The 16,629-nt window shown below is 29.4% G+C and overlaps 1 protein-coding gene and 1 long non-coding RNA gene across 2 annotated transcripts; both read left to right on the forward strand.

The window, feature by feature from the left end:
• The first annotated feature begins 8,834 nt into the window (after positions 1–8,834).
• On the forward strand, positions 8,835–9,671 carry LOC140173050 (uncharacterized). The gene is made up of 3 exons (XR_011874926.1): positions 8,835–8,971; positions 9,170–9,250; positions 9,358–9,671. It is a non-coding gene; the product is annotated as an uncharacterized lncRNA (long non-coding RNA).
• Positions 9,672–11,448: 1,777 nt separating this feature from the next.
• LOC112767214 (protein TIC 62, chloroplastic-like) lies at positions 11,449–14,131 on the forward strand. The gene is made up of 9 exons (XM_072222324.1): positions 11,449–11,614; positions 11,779–12,293; positions 12,569–12,866; positions 12,953–13,055; positions 13,145–13,217; positions 13,305–13,406; positions 13,486–13,523; positions 13,619–13,771; positions 13,873–14,131. Exons 8-9 carry the CDS (start codon positions 13,631–13,633, stop codon positions 14,035–14,037), a joined length of 306 nt encoding a protein of 101 aa, XP_072078425.1. The 5' UTR covers positions 11,449–11,614; positions 11,779–12,293; positions 12,569–12,866; positions 12,953–13,055; positions 13,145–13,217; positions 13,305–13,406; positions 13,486–13,523; positions 13,619–13,630; the 3' UTR covers positions 14,038–14,131.
• Positions 14,132–16,629: the final 2,498 nt, after the last annotated feature.

Raw genomic sequence — 16,629 nt, forward strand, 5'->3', positions numbered from 1 at the left:
TAATTAAATTTGTAAATACTTTTTAATTCCTCATTATTTACAAAATTTTAAATATCATACAATTATATGCATAAAAAATATGTCATTAAGATTAAATATTCTATTAGTGTAAATTTTAAGGTTCTAAAAGTAAAAAGTGTCTAATCGATTAAATTTATACTTCATATGCTAGTACCAAAAATCACACACATTATTTATATCCTCTAAATTTAAGAGTCTATAATTTTAAACATTTATATGACTTTGTACTCATCATGATTTCATGAATATTTATAAGAATAAAACTTCTAAAATTTTCTATTAGAACGAAACCACTTCTATATTCATATAGGTGAAATCTTTTAATAAATAATATTATCATTTTATTAATTAAGAGTTTTAACTCACCCTCTTAATTTATTATAAATAGCACTAACCCTATACCTTAGTGCTCCAATTGTTAAATAACTTGTTATTACCCATAAAACCTTGAAACTAATAGTTTACTAGAATAAAATTGGGTTCCATCATTTAACAACAATAAATTTTAATCCCATTTTAGCAGTAGTCTATTTGATTTTATCCCTTGACAAACCTTTAGTCAAAGGGTCTGCTAAATTTCCTTGAGATCTTACATAAGTGATGGTAATTACACCATCATCTATTGGTTGCCTCACAAACTTATGTCTCAAACTTATATGTCTAGACTTTTCATTATAAATTTTATTATATATTCGAGTCATGGTTGATTCACTATCACAGAAGATTGAAATGGTTGTCATCTGCTATGGTCACAGCTTTATATCATATAACAATTTTCTTAATTATTACGCTTCTTTACCTGCCGCTGATAAAGTTACAAACTCAGCTTACATAGTAGAATGTGTAATACATGTTTGTTTCTTTGAAGTCCAACTTATAGCTCCACCACTTAGGATAAAAATCCATCTTGAAGTAGATTTGTTATCACAAAAATTTGTAATCCAACTTGCGTCGTAATAACCTTCTAAAACTACGAGATAATCACTATAATGTAATACCAAGTTTATGATTTTTTTGAGATAACAAAGAACTCTTGTTATAACTTTCCAATGTTCAATGCTAGGTTTTCCTTTAAACTTTGATAATTTGCACACAACAAATGCTCTATTAGGTCTGGTATAATGTATTGCATACATTAAATTTTTTATAGCACTAGCATTCTAATTGTGCTATAGGTCTTCCCATGTTTTCTTCTAATTTAAAATTAGGATCATAGGGTGCATTGAATTCTTTAACTGTAAGATGATCAAACTTTTTCAATATATTTTTTTATATAATGGGATTGACTTAAAATAAAGCCAACTTCATTCTTATGCACCTTTATGCCTAATATTGTATCAACTTTATTCAAATACTACATCTTGAATTTAGAAGTTAGATACTCCTTCGTTACACAAATTTCTTCTAAATTTATTTTGATGATTAACATATCATCAACATTTAGACAAATAATTACTCTATAATCTTTAGTAAATTTGGAGTAAATACATTTATTCGCACTATTATGTGAGAAGCTATTTGATAATATCACTGAATCAAACTCCTCATGCCATTATTTAAGCGCTTGTTTTAAGTCATACAAAGACTTAATTAGTTTACAAACCTTTTTTTTTCATTTTTGGATAGCACATAACCTTTCGGTTGCTCCATATATATATATATATTTCTTCATTAAGATCTCCATTTAAAAAAGGCGTTTTAACATTTATTTGATGTATATGAAGCTTGTGATAGATGCTAATGTTATAAGAGTCCTAATAAAAATCATTCTTGCCACATATGCGTAGGTATCAAAATAGTCTAGGCATTCTTATTGTCTAAATCCTTTAACCACTAACCTTGCTTTAAAGGTTTGTAATGAATCATTAGTATTATACTTTCTTCTAAATATCCACTTACATCCTGTAGGCTTTGATCCCGGAGGTAAATCAATCAAGACCCAAATATTGTTTGATAATATTAAGTCTATTTCATTATTTGTTTCTTCTTTCTAAAAAGTAAAATCCCTTGAAGTCATAACCTCTTTGAACGTTTGAGAATCACTCTCTATGTTTATCGCAATAAAAATCTTGTTTGTCACAAAATTTCTGGTTCTTTCTACCAAAAAGGTGATAGCCTGAGAAAAAATAAAATTTGGACCAAGTCTTTTTTTTCTCACTCTCAAACTCTTCCTTGATTTAATCAATTCTTTATCACTTAGACGTTTATTATTTTGATTATTTATTTTTTATGAAATATTAGTATCATTTTAGAGATATTCTGAACTAAAAGTTGAATCATTGATAACTTTATTTTCAATAAATTCTACCTCTCTTGATTCAACAACTATATTAGACACTAAGTCTAACATTCTATATGCTTTAGAATTTTGAGCATATCCTATGAAAATGTTTTTTATGCCTCTTGCCCCCAATTTAGTTCTCTTTTAATTAGGAGCTCTATAAAAGGTTAAACACCCTCACACTTTCAGATAATTTAAATTAGGTTTTCTTTCTTTCTAAATTTTATAAGGAGAAACTTTTTTATGTCTTGATAGTATCCTATTATGGATATGACATGATGTCAATAATATTTCTCCCCACAAATTGTAAAACAATTGTTCATTTAGTAACATTGAATTAATCATATCCACTAAGGTACAATTTTTTCTTTTATTGCCATGTTGTGTTCTGTAATCATGCCAATATGTATATTTTGTACTTTTTTTTTGCAACTATAGCAATTAGATTTTTCTCTTCTATTAAGTTAGTCTTTAGTACTTTTTTTTTCATAAGTCTATATTTTTTGAAATGATGTCCTTTTTTTGTGACAATGATAATTCTCTTTTTGTCTCTTTTTGTCTTGCTTTGAATTTTTTGAAAATTTTTTTATTGGTGTTGTCTCTTCACCAATATGATTCACTTTAGAACTTTGAGAAAGATACACAATATCACATTTTCGAATTTTCTTCTCTATATGTATATGCCTTAGTAATTTTTCAATTGTGAATTTCTTACCAAGATGTAAAAATTTCTTCCTGTAATCCAAGATGAACATTTTTTTGAAATAATTACTCCAACGTGTAATAATTTAGGGATAACTACTTGTAGATCACGAAGTCTACTTACAAGGATTGGTAATTTATGAATTTAATCCATAACAGGCATAGTGGCATTCATAATAAATTTAAAATATTCCATCATAATAAACTTATCTGTTTCTTATCGTTCAGTATTGTACTTTTCTTCCAAAAATTTTTAAATTTTCAATGGTATGTAGAGATCATAGAATCAGTCAGATAAAGTATTGAGAATATGACCTCGACTTGCAAAAGTATCTTCATCATATTTCTTTTTTAATTGAATAATCTTTTCTTTTTCTTTCAGTGTGGAATTTTCAGCAGCATTGGCAATTGGTGTAGTATTTGGGTCAATCACATATGTAAGATTGAAAACCGAAAGAAGAAACATCATCTTGTCCTTCCAACGGTTGAAGTTCATTCCATCAAAGTGATCCAATTTGACAAACTATTGATTCATGATCTTGAACAAGGTATTTTGATCTTGTGCTATCTTCAAGTAATATCTCTCTAAAATTGTTGGGTAGTATATGAAGATGGTTTCAAGACACGCACGATTAGATCGCTTTCTTTAGAGAGATATTTATTCCCACACTTAGTTGCTATAGAGTTAATGGCAATACTCTTTCAAGATATAATGAAATCTAAAAATTTCTTAATTAGCAATAGTAAGAAATTCTTAACTAATAAAAAAAATCTCTTAATAATTAAAATACTCACTTAATTAATATATAAATAATGGACAAGAATTTTATTTATATCTATTGCACGTAACAATTATAATTTGTCACGTACATAAATTGTTATGACTCTTCTATTATCAATACTTACAATATTTTAAACATATATACACCATTCTTAAAGAGTTGTGTCCTTTTAATCAATAGGTATAATATTTTAATCATACACCATTTTTAAAAAATTACATCCCTTTAATCAAATAATACTATATACTATTATTATAATTTACAATATATAAACAGTTGATAACCATTTATTAATATTAATAATAATATTAATAATAATAATATTAATTAATTAAATTTATAAATATTTTTAATTTAATTTTTTTACACTTATTTAAATAGATAAGTTAATTACTCGACCACTTTAGGTTGATTCTCATACTTTTTCTTTATTCTACAATAATAATAATTTTGATTTTCCTCAATAATATGGTGTCTCAAACAACTATTCCAAATTCAATATGCAAATAAATCTATGTGCCTTATATATGGTCACCATTAATTTAACTTAGGAAATTTGTCATGGCAGTAAAAATGATGGCTAATATATATTACTTGTGGTGGTGTTCATTTAATCATGAAAAAATTCCACTTTCTTTCCCTGTGATATGTTAAAATGACACTCTCCTTCCTTTTATTTTATAAATGTACATTCTCCTTTTTTTTAACTTTTAAAAAACCACCTCTTTAATTCATTTTAAATTTTTTGTGTTAACTAATATTAACTTTATCCATTTAAAAAGAAATTATTTTTTAAAAAAATACTCATTAACAAAAATTTTATTTTTTATCATTAAATTTTGCTTACCAAAATATTCTTTTAATAAATTATTTTTTTATTGATTAAATTTTATTTTTATTAAAATACTTTTAAAAAATTAATAATTAAATTATTTTTTTCTAAAATACCTACCATTCAATAATTTTTAATTATTAAATTATGATTTTTACTAAAATTTTTCTTAACAATTATTTTTATATTTTACTATTAATTTTTTGATATCAATATATATTATTTTAACATTAAATAAAAAAATCTTACCACTGTTAATATATATAACAATTAATATATATTGATATTGAAAAATAATCTTATTAAATTTTTTTATTTAATAATAAAATAATATATATAGATATCAAAAAATTAATACTAAAATATAAAAAAATTATTAACGAATATTTTGATAAAATTATAATTTAATAATTAAAAGATTATTGAAGGGTATTTTAGAAAAAAATTTATATAATTATTAATTTTTTTAAAAAATACAGTTTAATCAATAAAAGAATAATTTATTAAAGGATATTTTGGTAAGCAAAATTTAATGATAAAAAATAAAAATTTTACTAATGGGTATTTTTTTGAAAAATAATTTATTTTTTCTTAAAAAATGAGTAAAGTTAATATTAGTTAACACAAAAAATTTAAAATGGATTAAAGAGGAGGTTTTTTGTAAGTTAGAAGGAAGGAAAATATACATTTATAAAATAGAGGGGAGGAGAGTGTTATTTTAACATCTTGCATGAGAGAGAAATGTAATTTTTCTTTTAATCATTTACATACGGTTCTTCTAAACAAGAAATATAAAAAAATTATAGTAATGCTAAAAAGATTTAAAAAAATAGAATTTATTTTATTTAATATTTATTAATTATAATTTATTTTAATTATTAAACATTTTTAAAAAAACTAATTATATTTTATATTCAGGTTATAAACAGTATTTATTAAAAAAATTGATACTGAATTAAAGAGAAGATGATGATGATGATTGGATCAAGAAAAACATGCAAATAGGAGTTTGGGTACCACCTTAACGAGTAACGACGACGGCCTTGATTATTATATATCTGAAAATAATAATAACGTGCGAAAATAACTAAACTCTTTAGTTTGCGTTATTATTGTTAATCATATATAGCTGCTGGTCAAGAAGCAGATACCATTATTGAACCTTTTTCTGCTTATTAAAGTTTCTTGTTGCTTTAAGTCCTCATGAGTATGGCAGGGAAAGGATTCGGTATGTAGTTCACTCTAAAGAAACTAAGAAAGTATTAAACTATTCTTTTACATTAGTCTATGACAATAATAAAGAAGTTTTATAGTCTACAAATTCAGCCCAATAGAATACATAAATTCAGTTATAATTTTAGTCTTTATTATTTTATCTTATCTTATCTTTAGTTGTTCTTATCTTATTTTTATTTGTTTTTATTTTTCTTAGGTCAATGCTTGATATATATTTAGTTTTACCTTTGTAATACAATTCAATTCAATCAATCAAAAAATACAAAATATAATATTCTTTCTCTCTTCTTTTCTTATTTTTTCACAATTTTATCAAAAAAAGTTATTTATGTTTCCTTAATAAGTAATTACACTTTGTCTTCACTGTCTTCATGAAATGGTCAACAACAAAGATCTTTGTGTGGTTCACATTTCTTTACTCGATCAAGTTGAGAATATTTTTACTAAATTTTTATCTGCACTTATCTTTACAAATTTAGAGACAAATTTAAAGTGGTTATTAATCCCACTACTAAGTTTAAGGGAGTGTAAAGAAAAATAACAAAATTAGTTATTATAATATCTTCACATATAAAAAGTTAGTTAAGAATCTGTTATATAGTGTAATTAAGAATCACTTTTCAATGCTATTTATTTTCTAATTTTCATTTCTGTCACTACTAACTTTTTCTCTTTTATTTTGTTCTTGTTCGTAGTTCAGACTAACTTCATCTTCTCATTGCTTGAGATGCTCATTGATTTTTAATTTGCTCTAAGTTAGAATTTTTTCATGATATCTACTTCATTATTTGTGATATTTCATTATTTGTGAGGCATTTTTTAATTTCTACAATCTTTCTCTTAGCTTATGTGGATAACACTGTAGTTACCGACAATAACAAAAGTACAAAACTGAAATTGACATTCTTATTTCTGAATTAAATATTTTTTTTTTCTAAAAAACCTTGAAAAGTTAAGCTATTTTCTTAGATTAGAATTCAATTATCTAAATGATGACGGTCTATTGGTAACATAACACAAATAGCGTCAGTAGAAATAGCACAGAAGCTGAATATAGATCCATGGCAGTAATGTAATTAGAGTTAATTTCTATTCAGAGTTTGCTTAAGTAACTAAAGATTCATCAACTTATAACACTTACAATTTATTGTGATAATCAAATTGCTTATTTTCTAGCTGCTAATCTAATCCTACATACAAGATGCAAGCATATGGAGATTGATCTTCATTGTCTTTAAGAAATAGTCAATTACAAGGATCTCTATGTGGTTCACATCCCTTCACTGATCAAGTTGAGAATATTTTTACTAAACCTTTATCTGCACTCTTCTTTCACAAATTCAGGGACAAACTTAAAATGATTGTTAATCTCACTGCTAAGTTTGAGAGGGGAGGGAATTGTAAAGGAGAGTAATATAATTAGTTATTAGAATATCTCCACATATAGAAAGTTAGTTAAGAATCTGTTATGGTGTAAGTAATTTTTCATTCTGTTGTTTCTATTTTGCTTTTTCCTCTCTTTATTGTTGAGATCCTCTTATATAAATGCTTGTATCTCATGTGTGTAAAGTATAACTAAGTCATTTTTATATTGTATCATTCGTATAATTGGAATACACACGAATCTTTTTTTTACTGTTCTCTTTTACTTTTCTAACATGGTATTAGAGTCATAGTATCCTCTTTGAAGAGGATATGTTATTTTTTTTTTTCTGGTGAAATCACCGTAACTTTTTTACACTTTTTTTTATGCCATTTTTCTTTATCTTTTGTCATTTTTTTTATACTTTTTCACCTCACCGATTAGTCTATCTTCTCCGTCTTGTGTCTTTTCGAGTGATTGTCATTCGCTGTTTACTTATTCCCATGGAAAAACTATATATTTTTCATTACCTTCCGACAGTTCGTCATCCTTTGGCATTTTACCATCTCTTCACACAGTTTACCACTTTTCACTACTAGAAAATTAGTTATTACAGACGGATATTTCCGACGGATTTTATCCCACTGAAATACAGACGGAATTTCAGAGGGATTTTTTTGTCAAAAAACAAAAAAAATAGATTAGCATAAATTACAGACGGAAAAGAGAATCCGTCTATAATTCCGTCGGAAAAATTAATTTTTTTTTCCGTAGAATGGTTACAGACGGATTTTCCGTCTGTAATTAGATAGACAAAACGCGCGTTTTATTTAATTATTACAGACGAAAAATCCGTCTGTAATTTAAATGAAATCCGTCGGAAATATTGAAAACCCTAACTCCACTCACTCGCCATTCACACCTAGTTTTCGAACGCTGTAGAAGGCTCATCCCTCCAACTCCCAGGTTCCCGAAACTCCCAGGTTCATTTCACTTTTTCACGTTTTCCTTGCTCCCTGCCTTCTCTCTCCGTTGAAGATGTGACGTCCTCCGCTGTCACCGCCGCCGCGGCTCGCGTCGCACGAGCTCCCTCCGTCGCCCTCATCGCGTTTGCTCCCTTCGTTGCCATCGTCGTACGACCTCTCTCCGCCGTGCTCTTGTCTTACGAGCTCCTTCCGCGCCGCTCTCGTCGCTGCTTCTTCTCTCCTCGCTGGAGGTTTGTCATCATCTCTTCTCGTCGCCGTTAGTTCAGGTAGGCCTCCGCCTCCTTCTCGTCCATATCCCTAACCCCTTCCATTGTGATTCTATTCTGATTTCATTATCCCTAGCCCTAGCCCTGTCCCTTCCCTGTTGCTGCTGCTAATTTCACAGAAAAATAAAAATAATACTAATTAACTTCATTCATTTTTTAATTTGTTGAGATATCGAGATCTGTTCTTAATTAACTTAAAATTACTGATAAGTTTCTACAAATTTGTTGAGATATTGAGATATTGAGATCTGCAATAGTTGGTGCTGTCCGCTCTAGCTACTTACATGCGCTGTTTGATGTCTTTGCAGAAGTAAACTTTCTGCAGAAAGTTCCGGCTATTGTTCATGGAAACTTGAAGCTCTCCGAGAGGTAATTCTTGATAAGGAACCATGCTTTTTAACCCTCCTTTCTTATTTGATTCTACACTTAAATGTCAAAGGAACAGAAATTGAACAAGTCCTTTCAGGAGGAGCTTAAAATATTAAAGCTGGATAGAGACAAAGTGAGTTTATATTATATATATTTCGTCATTGTAACTGAAGCATTCTTTTGCTCACCGTGAGATAAAAAGAATCATTCTGTTTGTAGTTATACTATGGGGAGGTCATAATTTAAAAGACTTATATTTTTTAGTTGTGAATTTGTGATATTTACCTCTAAAATGCACTCTACTATAACCCATTCTTCTCATTATTGTTAGATGGAAAAGAATGAAATTGAGGCTGCTCTTGAAACAAGCAGGAAGTCTTTAGCGGCTAATGTCCTTTCCAGTGCTTCTCAGGTACAGGTCAAGCATTCAAGGGATATCAGTTATGTTAACAATATAATGGCTTTTTGATAATGTAAATAATTACTTTTTGGAATGCCGGCATTGGCTTTTTATAACAGATGTCAGATCCTTCCAAAAGTTTTCCAGAAAAGGAAGAAATCGTAAGTTCCATACAAAAGCTAAATAAAGATTTGATGGATACACAGTCGAAAAATCAGAAAAAATGGACAAAGACATCAAAATTATTGAAGATCTAAGGCAAAGCAATGATTACTTAAGGGCTCAAGTATCCTTGGTTGCTGAGAAATCATAGAAAATTGAATTCTCGCTTTTCACTACTTGCTTTCGAATTTCTTGTATCTTCTGCATAAAATGGTTAAGTAGTTTCCACTTTCATAACATCGTTCTTAATAATGTTTTTCTCTTCCAGATGGAGCTAGCAAGAAAAGTTTTTACGGACGGAAGGGATGTTGATTTAGAAGGTTGGTCTAACATTTTGTTGCTAGAGCTGATATCTTAGTATTAGTCATTACATGATACTATTTTAGTTTAATATAATACATTAAAAATCTGACTTTTAAGAACCGCAAAATGCTGATGTCGATAATTTTGTTCATAGATCAAGTCATTTCAGATCAATTCCAGATTGGCTACAATTCTTCCAGATCAAGTCATTTCAGATCAATTCCATATTGTCGATATTTTAGTTTCATGTGTGTTTCCATCACAGGCCTTAAAACTTGCATGCCAAGTGGATATTCATACATTGAAGGAATTGAACATTTGCTTCTTTCCTTAAAGCAAAACAACTATGAGATGCATGCTTTTACAAACTACCCCATATGGTAAGACAATTGTTCTTATTATGATTTTGGTTTTTTGGCTCCCCACAGTCTTCTTCAGAATGTCTTGTATTGTAGGTACCAACTGATTGAAGACAAGTTAGAACTATCAAAATATTTATCTTGGACATTTTGTTCGTGTACATATGGTATAGCACAACTTGTTTTGATTTGATTAATGTGGGATGAAGCATAAATTCACAACTTGCTTTGATTTTATAATGTGTTTCAGGAAAGAGGAAGCCTAATACTGAGTTCTTTATGGAAGCTTTGGAACATCTTAAAGTTGATCCAGCAAATTGTATATTTGTAGATGACAGGTTTCTTCTCTTTCTCTTTATATACTGTACACTATTCGGTTATTGTCATCTATATGAGAATGAGTATTTAACTTTCTTTAGTTCTCATCCTTTTCGTGTGAATGAATGACTATTTACCTCTGTATTGAGGAATGTATCAAGGGAAAATGAGTTAAGATAGAATATTAAAAGGTTCCTTTTTTTTTCTCCTTCTGTTTTATGACCTTCTTTTCAGCTTAAATATTAATGGAAAATAAAATTAACTTTGTCTATGACCTACTTGGCTGAGGAGTGAGGAGCAGATACTCCGGGATGATATCAGCTTTTCAGGAGAATAAGGAACATGATTTATTTCCTTTTTTCTTTTCGAAGGTGTTTTTCTTTTTGGTATATATACTGCAAATGAATTTGATTTTCACTTCTTGGGTCTGTTTGGTTTTTGCTTTTATTTTCTGTTTAGTATAAGAGGTATGCATTTCATGCAAAGATTGCAAATGCTGATTAGTTTTGTTGGCTTATATGATTTGGCAGGTCTCAGGACAAACCTCTGGTTGTAATGCAATTTTTGTATTGACCAGAGCTTGCTTCTCTTGCCATAAGTGTAATGCAGTTTCCTTTGATTATTGTTATGGTTAATAATTCTATAATTTTGCAATTCCTTAAAATAGTAAACAACTGTGTAATGCCAATGTCTTTTATTGTGGAAATTTGCTTGTGCTTTTTCTAAAACAATATTGTTACTACCTCGGAAATAAAATAATATCCAAGTTTCACTCCATGGCTTGGCAATTGGTCATTTTATTTCATATTGTAGAGAGGCTGGTATGACTAAGGAACGCATTGAAAAACTATTGAAAGCTGGAGCCAATGTTGTTCTGACTACTATGGATGGTGTTTGATATGAGTCATATGACTCTCCTACAGAATTTGTTAGATTATCCTCATATGCTAGATTATCCAAATCTTTGAGCACCAAGGAAAGTAGATTTTTCCCTTCTTGAAGTCCTCCAAAGTAATGTGTTGTGGGACTGTATAATGTATGTTAATATTTCCCAAAATGTCAATCAATCAGTTTTGTTTTGTGCCTTTTGTTTTTAAGAGTTCTGCAAACTTCTTTTGTATACTGGTGCAAGTTACGGAAAAAATAGCTATTGAAATTTTCAGGTTCAGCTGATAGAACAGTGAAATTCTGGGATTTAGAAACCTTTGAATTGATTGGTTCTGCCAGGGGCGAGGTACTTAAATGTACTTAATCTTAAGTTTCTATTCAAAAGGAAACAATTATGTCCATTTATGTCTTAATTTGTGCCTCTCTCTGTCTCTCTCTGTCATAAATATAAATGTCATTGCTTTAAAGTTATGTTGCTTCTCTGAAACATATTATATTACTTTAAATTAGGCTACAGGGGTGCGCTCAATAGCATTTCATCCTGATGGAAGAACCCTATTTACTGGGCATGAGGATGGTTTGAAGGTAAGAGATTGAAAGAGATAATATAATGAAGAACTTGGACAAGGATAAAAGAGTCATGTATAATGCCGATATGATATGTTGCAGGTGTGTTCATGATATGTTGCAGGTGTATTCATGGGAGCCTGATATGATATGAAGAACTTGGACAAGGATAAAAGATTTTTTATTTTTTATTTTATTTTCCCCCTACATTGCATTGCATGCACTATGCTTTATCTCTCTTTAACTATATTATTATGTGTTAATTTCAACGTGTCAGCTTATTAAACCATACGGTGATGGTTCCGGCTTGGATGCCAAGACAAGTGAAGGCATGGAGCACAAACTTAATCTTAAGGAAAATAAACAAGAGAAAGTAGAGGTTGATGTGGGGCCAACTACCAGATTCCGCAGTGTGTCCCCTGATGAGTCAAAAGAGATAAAGAATATATATATTGACTGTAAGCCGCTGACCTTTGATCTTCTCTTATTTGGTCTTCGAGTACTGCAACACTGTTAATCATTCGCAGTGTGTTTCTGAAACTGCCAAATTTTATACATTTCAAGATTTTTCAGAAGTGTCAAGTGATAACTCTTGTCAAGTGATCCTTTTATAACTGTAAGCTATGTAGTGGTTTGTGTCTGTGAAGGATGTCTGTAGTGACTCAAGGCTAGAAACTTAACTTCTACATGCATTTATGTGCATCTAATGAATGATATTTTCTTACATATGAAGCTTCTGGAGGGAAACCGATTACATTACAGGGAAACAATAGCAGGACTACTTGAAGGATGTTTCTGTGCGGCATAGTGAAATAAAAGCACCTAAAGTTCGAGATTCTTTATCTTGGGGGAAGCGAAAAAGTCAACATTCTGCTGAGGGAGCTGCACTCATTTCTGCAGCAGCATCTAGCCTAAATAAATTTTCTAATGATGGAAGCTTTATGCGTGAATTTGTTAGCAACAAAAGGTTTTTTAATTGTGAGTAATCACTAAGCCTCACAAGTTCCACTGCATTAGAGCTCAAGCTTCAGGTGATTCAGATAGAACTGTTAGATATATAATATGGTTTGTGTTGATGATTACTAATATGAATGTTAATGTTTATACTCTATACAAGGTTCAACAAAAATTGAGGGGATTTCTGAGAAAACAGATTCCAAGGATGATAACTTAGTATTTGTTGCTGGTGCTACTGGTAGAGTTGGTTCAAGAACTGTTAGGTACATTTGTTAGTACTCTTCAATTCACTTGTTCTTTAAGAAGAAACTTCTTTTCTTTAAAATGATGACTAGTGATAGTTTCATTTCAGAGAGCTTATAAAACATGGATTTAAAGTAAGAGCTGGAGTGAGGAGTGCTGAGAGAGCTGGTCCACTAATCAAGGTACAGGTTCTATCTTATGAACAAGATTTGGTATCCATTAGTGCTTGATATGAAAAGGATGTGCATTAAGATATAGAACATATGCAGAGTGTTGAGCAAATGAAGCTTGATGATGGAACAAGTGGAGGGAAGAGTACTGGTTACTTCATTGGGAACAAATAAATTTGGTTTACCTGCAGCTATTCTCAAGTGAGCATTAATGAAATTCTTTCTGATATTATCATATTTTAACAAGAAGTTCAAACTCATAACCTAACAGTATCAACAGAAGACACTTTATTTGGGGGTCAAGTATCAAACCTTCAGGTGCTTAACATGTAAACTTTTGTGCTGATTTCCAATTTTGTAAAACTAGTCCTATGAATGACAGAGCAAAAGTAACAAATTCTGTTTCATGGTAGGTGGCAGAACTTATGGCAGTCATGGCCAAGAAACCTGATCTTGCATATTGTAAAATAGTGGAGGTAGTAGCAGAGACAATTGCGCCGCTGACTCCCAGGGAGGAGCTTCTTGCAAAGATATCATCTCAAAGACCTTACATTTCTTCACCAAAGGTATGTCCTTTCTTACATTACAAGTTATGACAAAGAAAAATTTACCTCACTGCTATAACTAAGCTCTAATTTATGATTCATTGTTTATTGTGATTATGCAGAAACCGGATGCTACAGCCATCAGTGATCCGGCTCCCTCGGAACCTGCCATTGCCACAACCACTGAGAAGGAAACTGCACAACCAAAACCGGTTGCGAAAGAGTCACTTTCGCCCTTTTCCAATTGCATTAAGAGATATAAAGCAACACCACATTACTCTAGTTGATTGGCTTGTAGAGATTTGCATAATGTAATTTTTCTCGTATAATACAATGTTATGAATTATAGCTGATAAATTTAGTACGGTTGGACAATACACTTAGGATTATAATTGATGTATCAATACACTTCGTTTATGTTTTAATAATACGATGAATTTATGTATTTTTTGAAGTATTATAAATATTCAAATACAAATTAGATAAAAATTTGTATTAAATTTATATTTATTTTGTATGAAAACAAGTTTATTTTGTAATTGGAAAAATAAAAAAAATTTATTTTACCTTACCGACAGATTTACAGACGGATTTTCTGTCTGTAATCAAAGTGAGATGATTTTCTAAGATTCAAATTACAGACGAAAAATCTGTCGGAAAATTTGTCTGTAATTACAGACGGAAAATCCGTCGGAAAATCTGTCTGTAATTACAGACAGAAAATCCGTCTGAAAATCCGCCTGTAATTACAGACGAAAAATCTGTCTGAAAATCCGCCTGTAATTATAGACGGAAAATCCGTCTGTAAGTTTGTCGCCTTCAGGAAATGGAGGAAAAATTTACAGAGGGAAAATCCGTCGGTAACTAGTAAAAATCCGTCGGTAATTTCGTCGGTAACCAAAAATCCGTCTGTAATAAAGACTAAATCCGTCTGTAAATCTGTCTGTATTAATCAATTTTCTAGTTGTGTTTCGGCAGTTTCCGAGCAATTCGCCATCTTTTCGACAGTTTTGTCTACACTTTCTTGCAACAGTTTCGTCTGCGCTTTCTTTGCGGCAGTTCCGTCTGCGCTTTTTTTGCGACAGTTCCGTCTGCGTTTCCTTTCGACAGTTCTTTTGCACCTATTCTATCAGTTTATCTAATTTTTTTATTTCATTATTTTAAATAAATTTCAAACTCAAGTTGTTATTTGAGTTTGAGAAAAATTTTAGAATATATCAAGATCAATTAACATTCATTAGAATTATTTAACATATCTAAATATTTATTATAAAATATTACATCTTTATTATTTCGATTCTCTTAAGATTTATAAATACTTTTTTATATTGTAATATTCTATACAATTGAAATATACACAAACATTTTTTCTATTGCTTCCTCTTACCTTTCTAACACAAGGGAACTTTTGTAATTTGGAAAAAATTGACGTGGGTATAAAACATAATTATTAATAGAAGGGGCACCAGTAGCCTCCTTTAAAAAAGTTCACAGAATCCTTTTGCCAACAAACATCTCCAATAGAATTATAAAAGACTCTCTCTCTCTCTCTTATTATTTTTTCCTGCTAATGGAAGAACCATCTCATTAATCAACCTCATTAATCAACCTGATTTGCAATCAATTATATGCTTTGATCGCTCCAGACAAAATCGCAACAATTAGTGTTCTTAATTAATGGATATATCTTAATATCTTATTCTAGTAGTGGCATATTAAAGTGTAAACAAAAAGAAAAATAAAGTTAATTCTTTTTAGTGCAATAAATTAAATAGCTCGCGTATATATCTTGACCATATGGACATAGATGTCTCTTTATTTCGATTTCAGATCCTTTGCTTTTTTATTTTTGTCGGTCTATCTTGATACTTCATTTTTAGAATGGAGATGGTGTTATTTTTTGTTTCAAAAAGAGATGTGATACACATTATTTGAAATATATTATATATATTCTTTGGCATAAAAGATGTTTAAAAGGCTGAAATAATTTAGATGTGATGACTTAATCAACGATGTTGTATTGTTGATTCTAAAAACAGTTGTATCTCTTATTATTTTATAATTTATAATATATTTATAATAATTTATATATTAACTTAAGATCTAATGTGTTGTCCTTTCTGATTTATGAATACTTGTTAGTCTTTATAATTAATTTTTTATTCATAGCAAAAAAGTGAAAAAGTTTGTGGAAATAAAATATGAAAGAAAAGCTTAGGGTGCAATTAGTGCATGGTGTGTGACAAAGTATGGCATGTCACGTATGATGGGTGGAATTACTTTTCAATAGTTCTTCAAATTTTGATTTGGACCGATCGTCATACACAGCAATCTTATCCACACTACTTGCATATATAGATGAGTATATGAGATCAATGAAAAAGATTTTGAGTAAGGGATGTTGAAGATATTGACCACCTTTCTATGTATGTGGTGAAATTTTATTTGATGGAGACCTCGAATTTTAAAAAAGTGTTATTTGCGAATTAAAAAGTTTATTATTAAATTATTATATTTGTATATAAATATGTGTTATTTTATTTTTTATTGATTTATATTTTATATTTTATGTTTAATTATTTTGTTGATTCTTATAATTTTATTAAATTTTTAGTTAGGTCTTTATATTTTATTTTTTTAATTAGGTCTCTAAATTGCTTTTAATTTTATAATTAGGTATTTTTCATATAAAAAGTTAAAATTATCCGAATATTTCTTTAAAAAAATTATGTGGTTAAAGATTTACTTAGGTTCTTAATTGTTAATATCTTTAATTTGTAAAAAAAATATTTAGTTAACTCTAATATTTTTTATATTAGAAAAGACCTAATTACAAAATTAAAAATATTGTAGGAATTTAATTAAAAAAATATAAAAAT

The sequence above is a fragment of the Arachis hypogaea genome, chromosome 17, assembly GCF_003086295.3.
Source record: "Arachis hypogaea cultivar Tifrunner chromosome 17, arahy.Tifrunner.gnm2.J5K5, whole genome shotgun sequence".
Classification (NCBI taxonomy): domain Eukaryota; kingdom Viridiplantae; phylum Streptophyta; class Magnoliopsida; order Fabales; family Fabaceae; genus Arachis; species Arachis hypogaea.

Bases quoted from the DNA above. Each gene is read 5' to 3' on its own strand.
- LOC112767214 (XM_072222324.1), top strand. From the start codon at position 13,631: ATGGCAGTCATGGCCAAGAAACCTGATCTTGCATATTGTAAAATAGTG. The intron at 13,772-13,872 runs GTATGTCCTTTC...GTGATTATGCAG, and splicing joins CTTACATTTCTTCACCAAAG to AAACCGGATGCTACAGCCAT.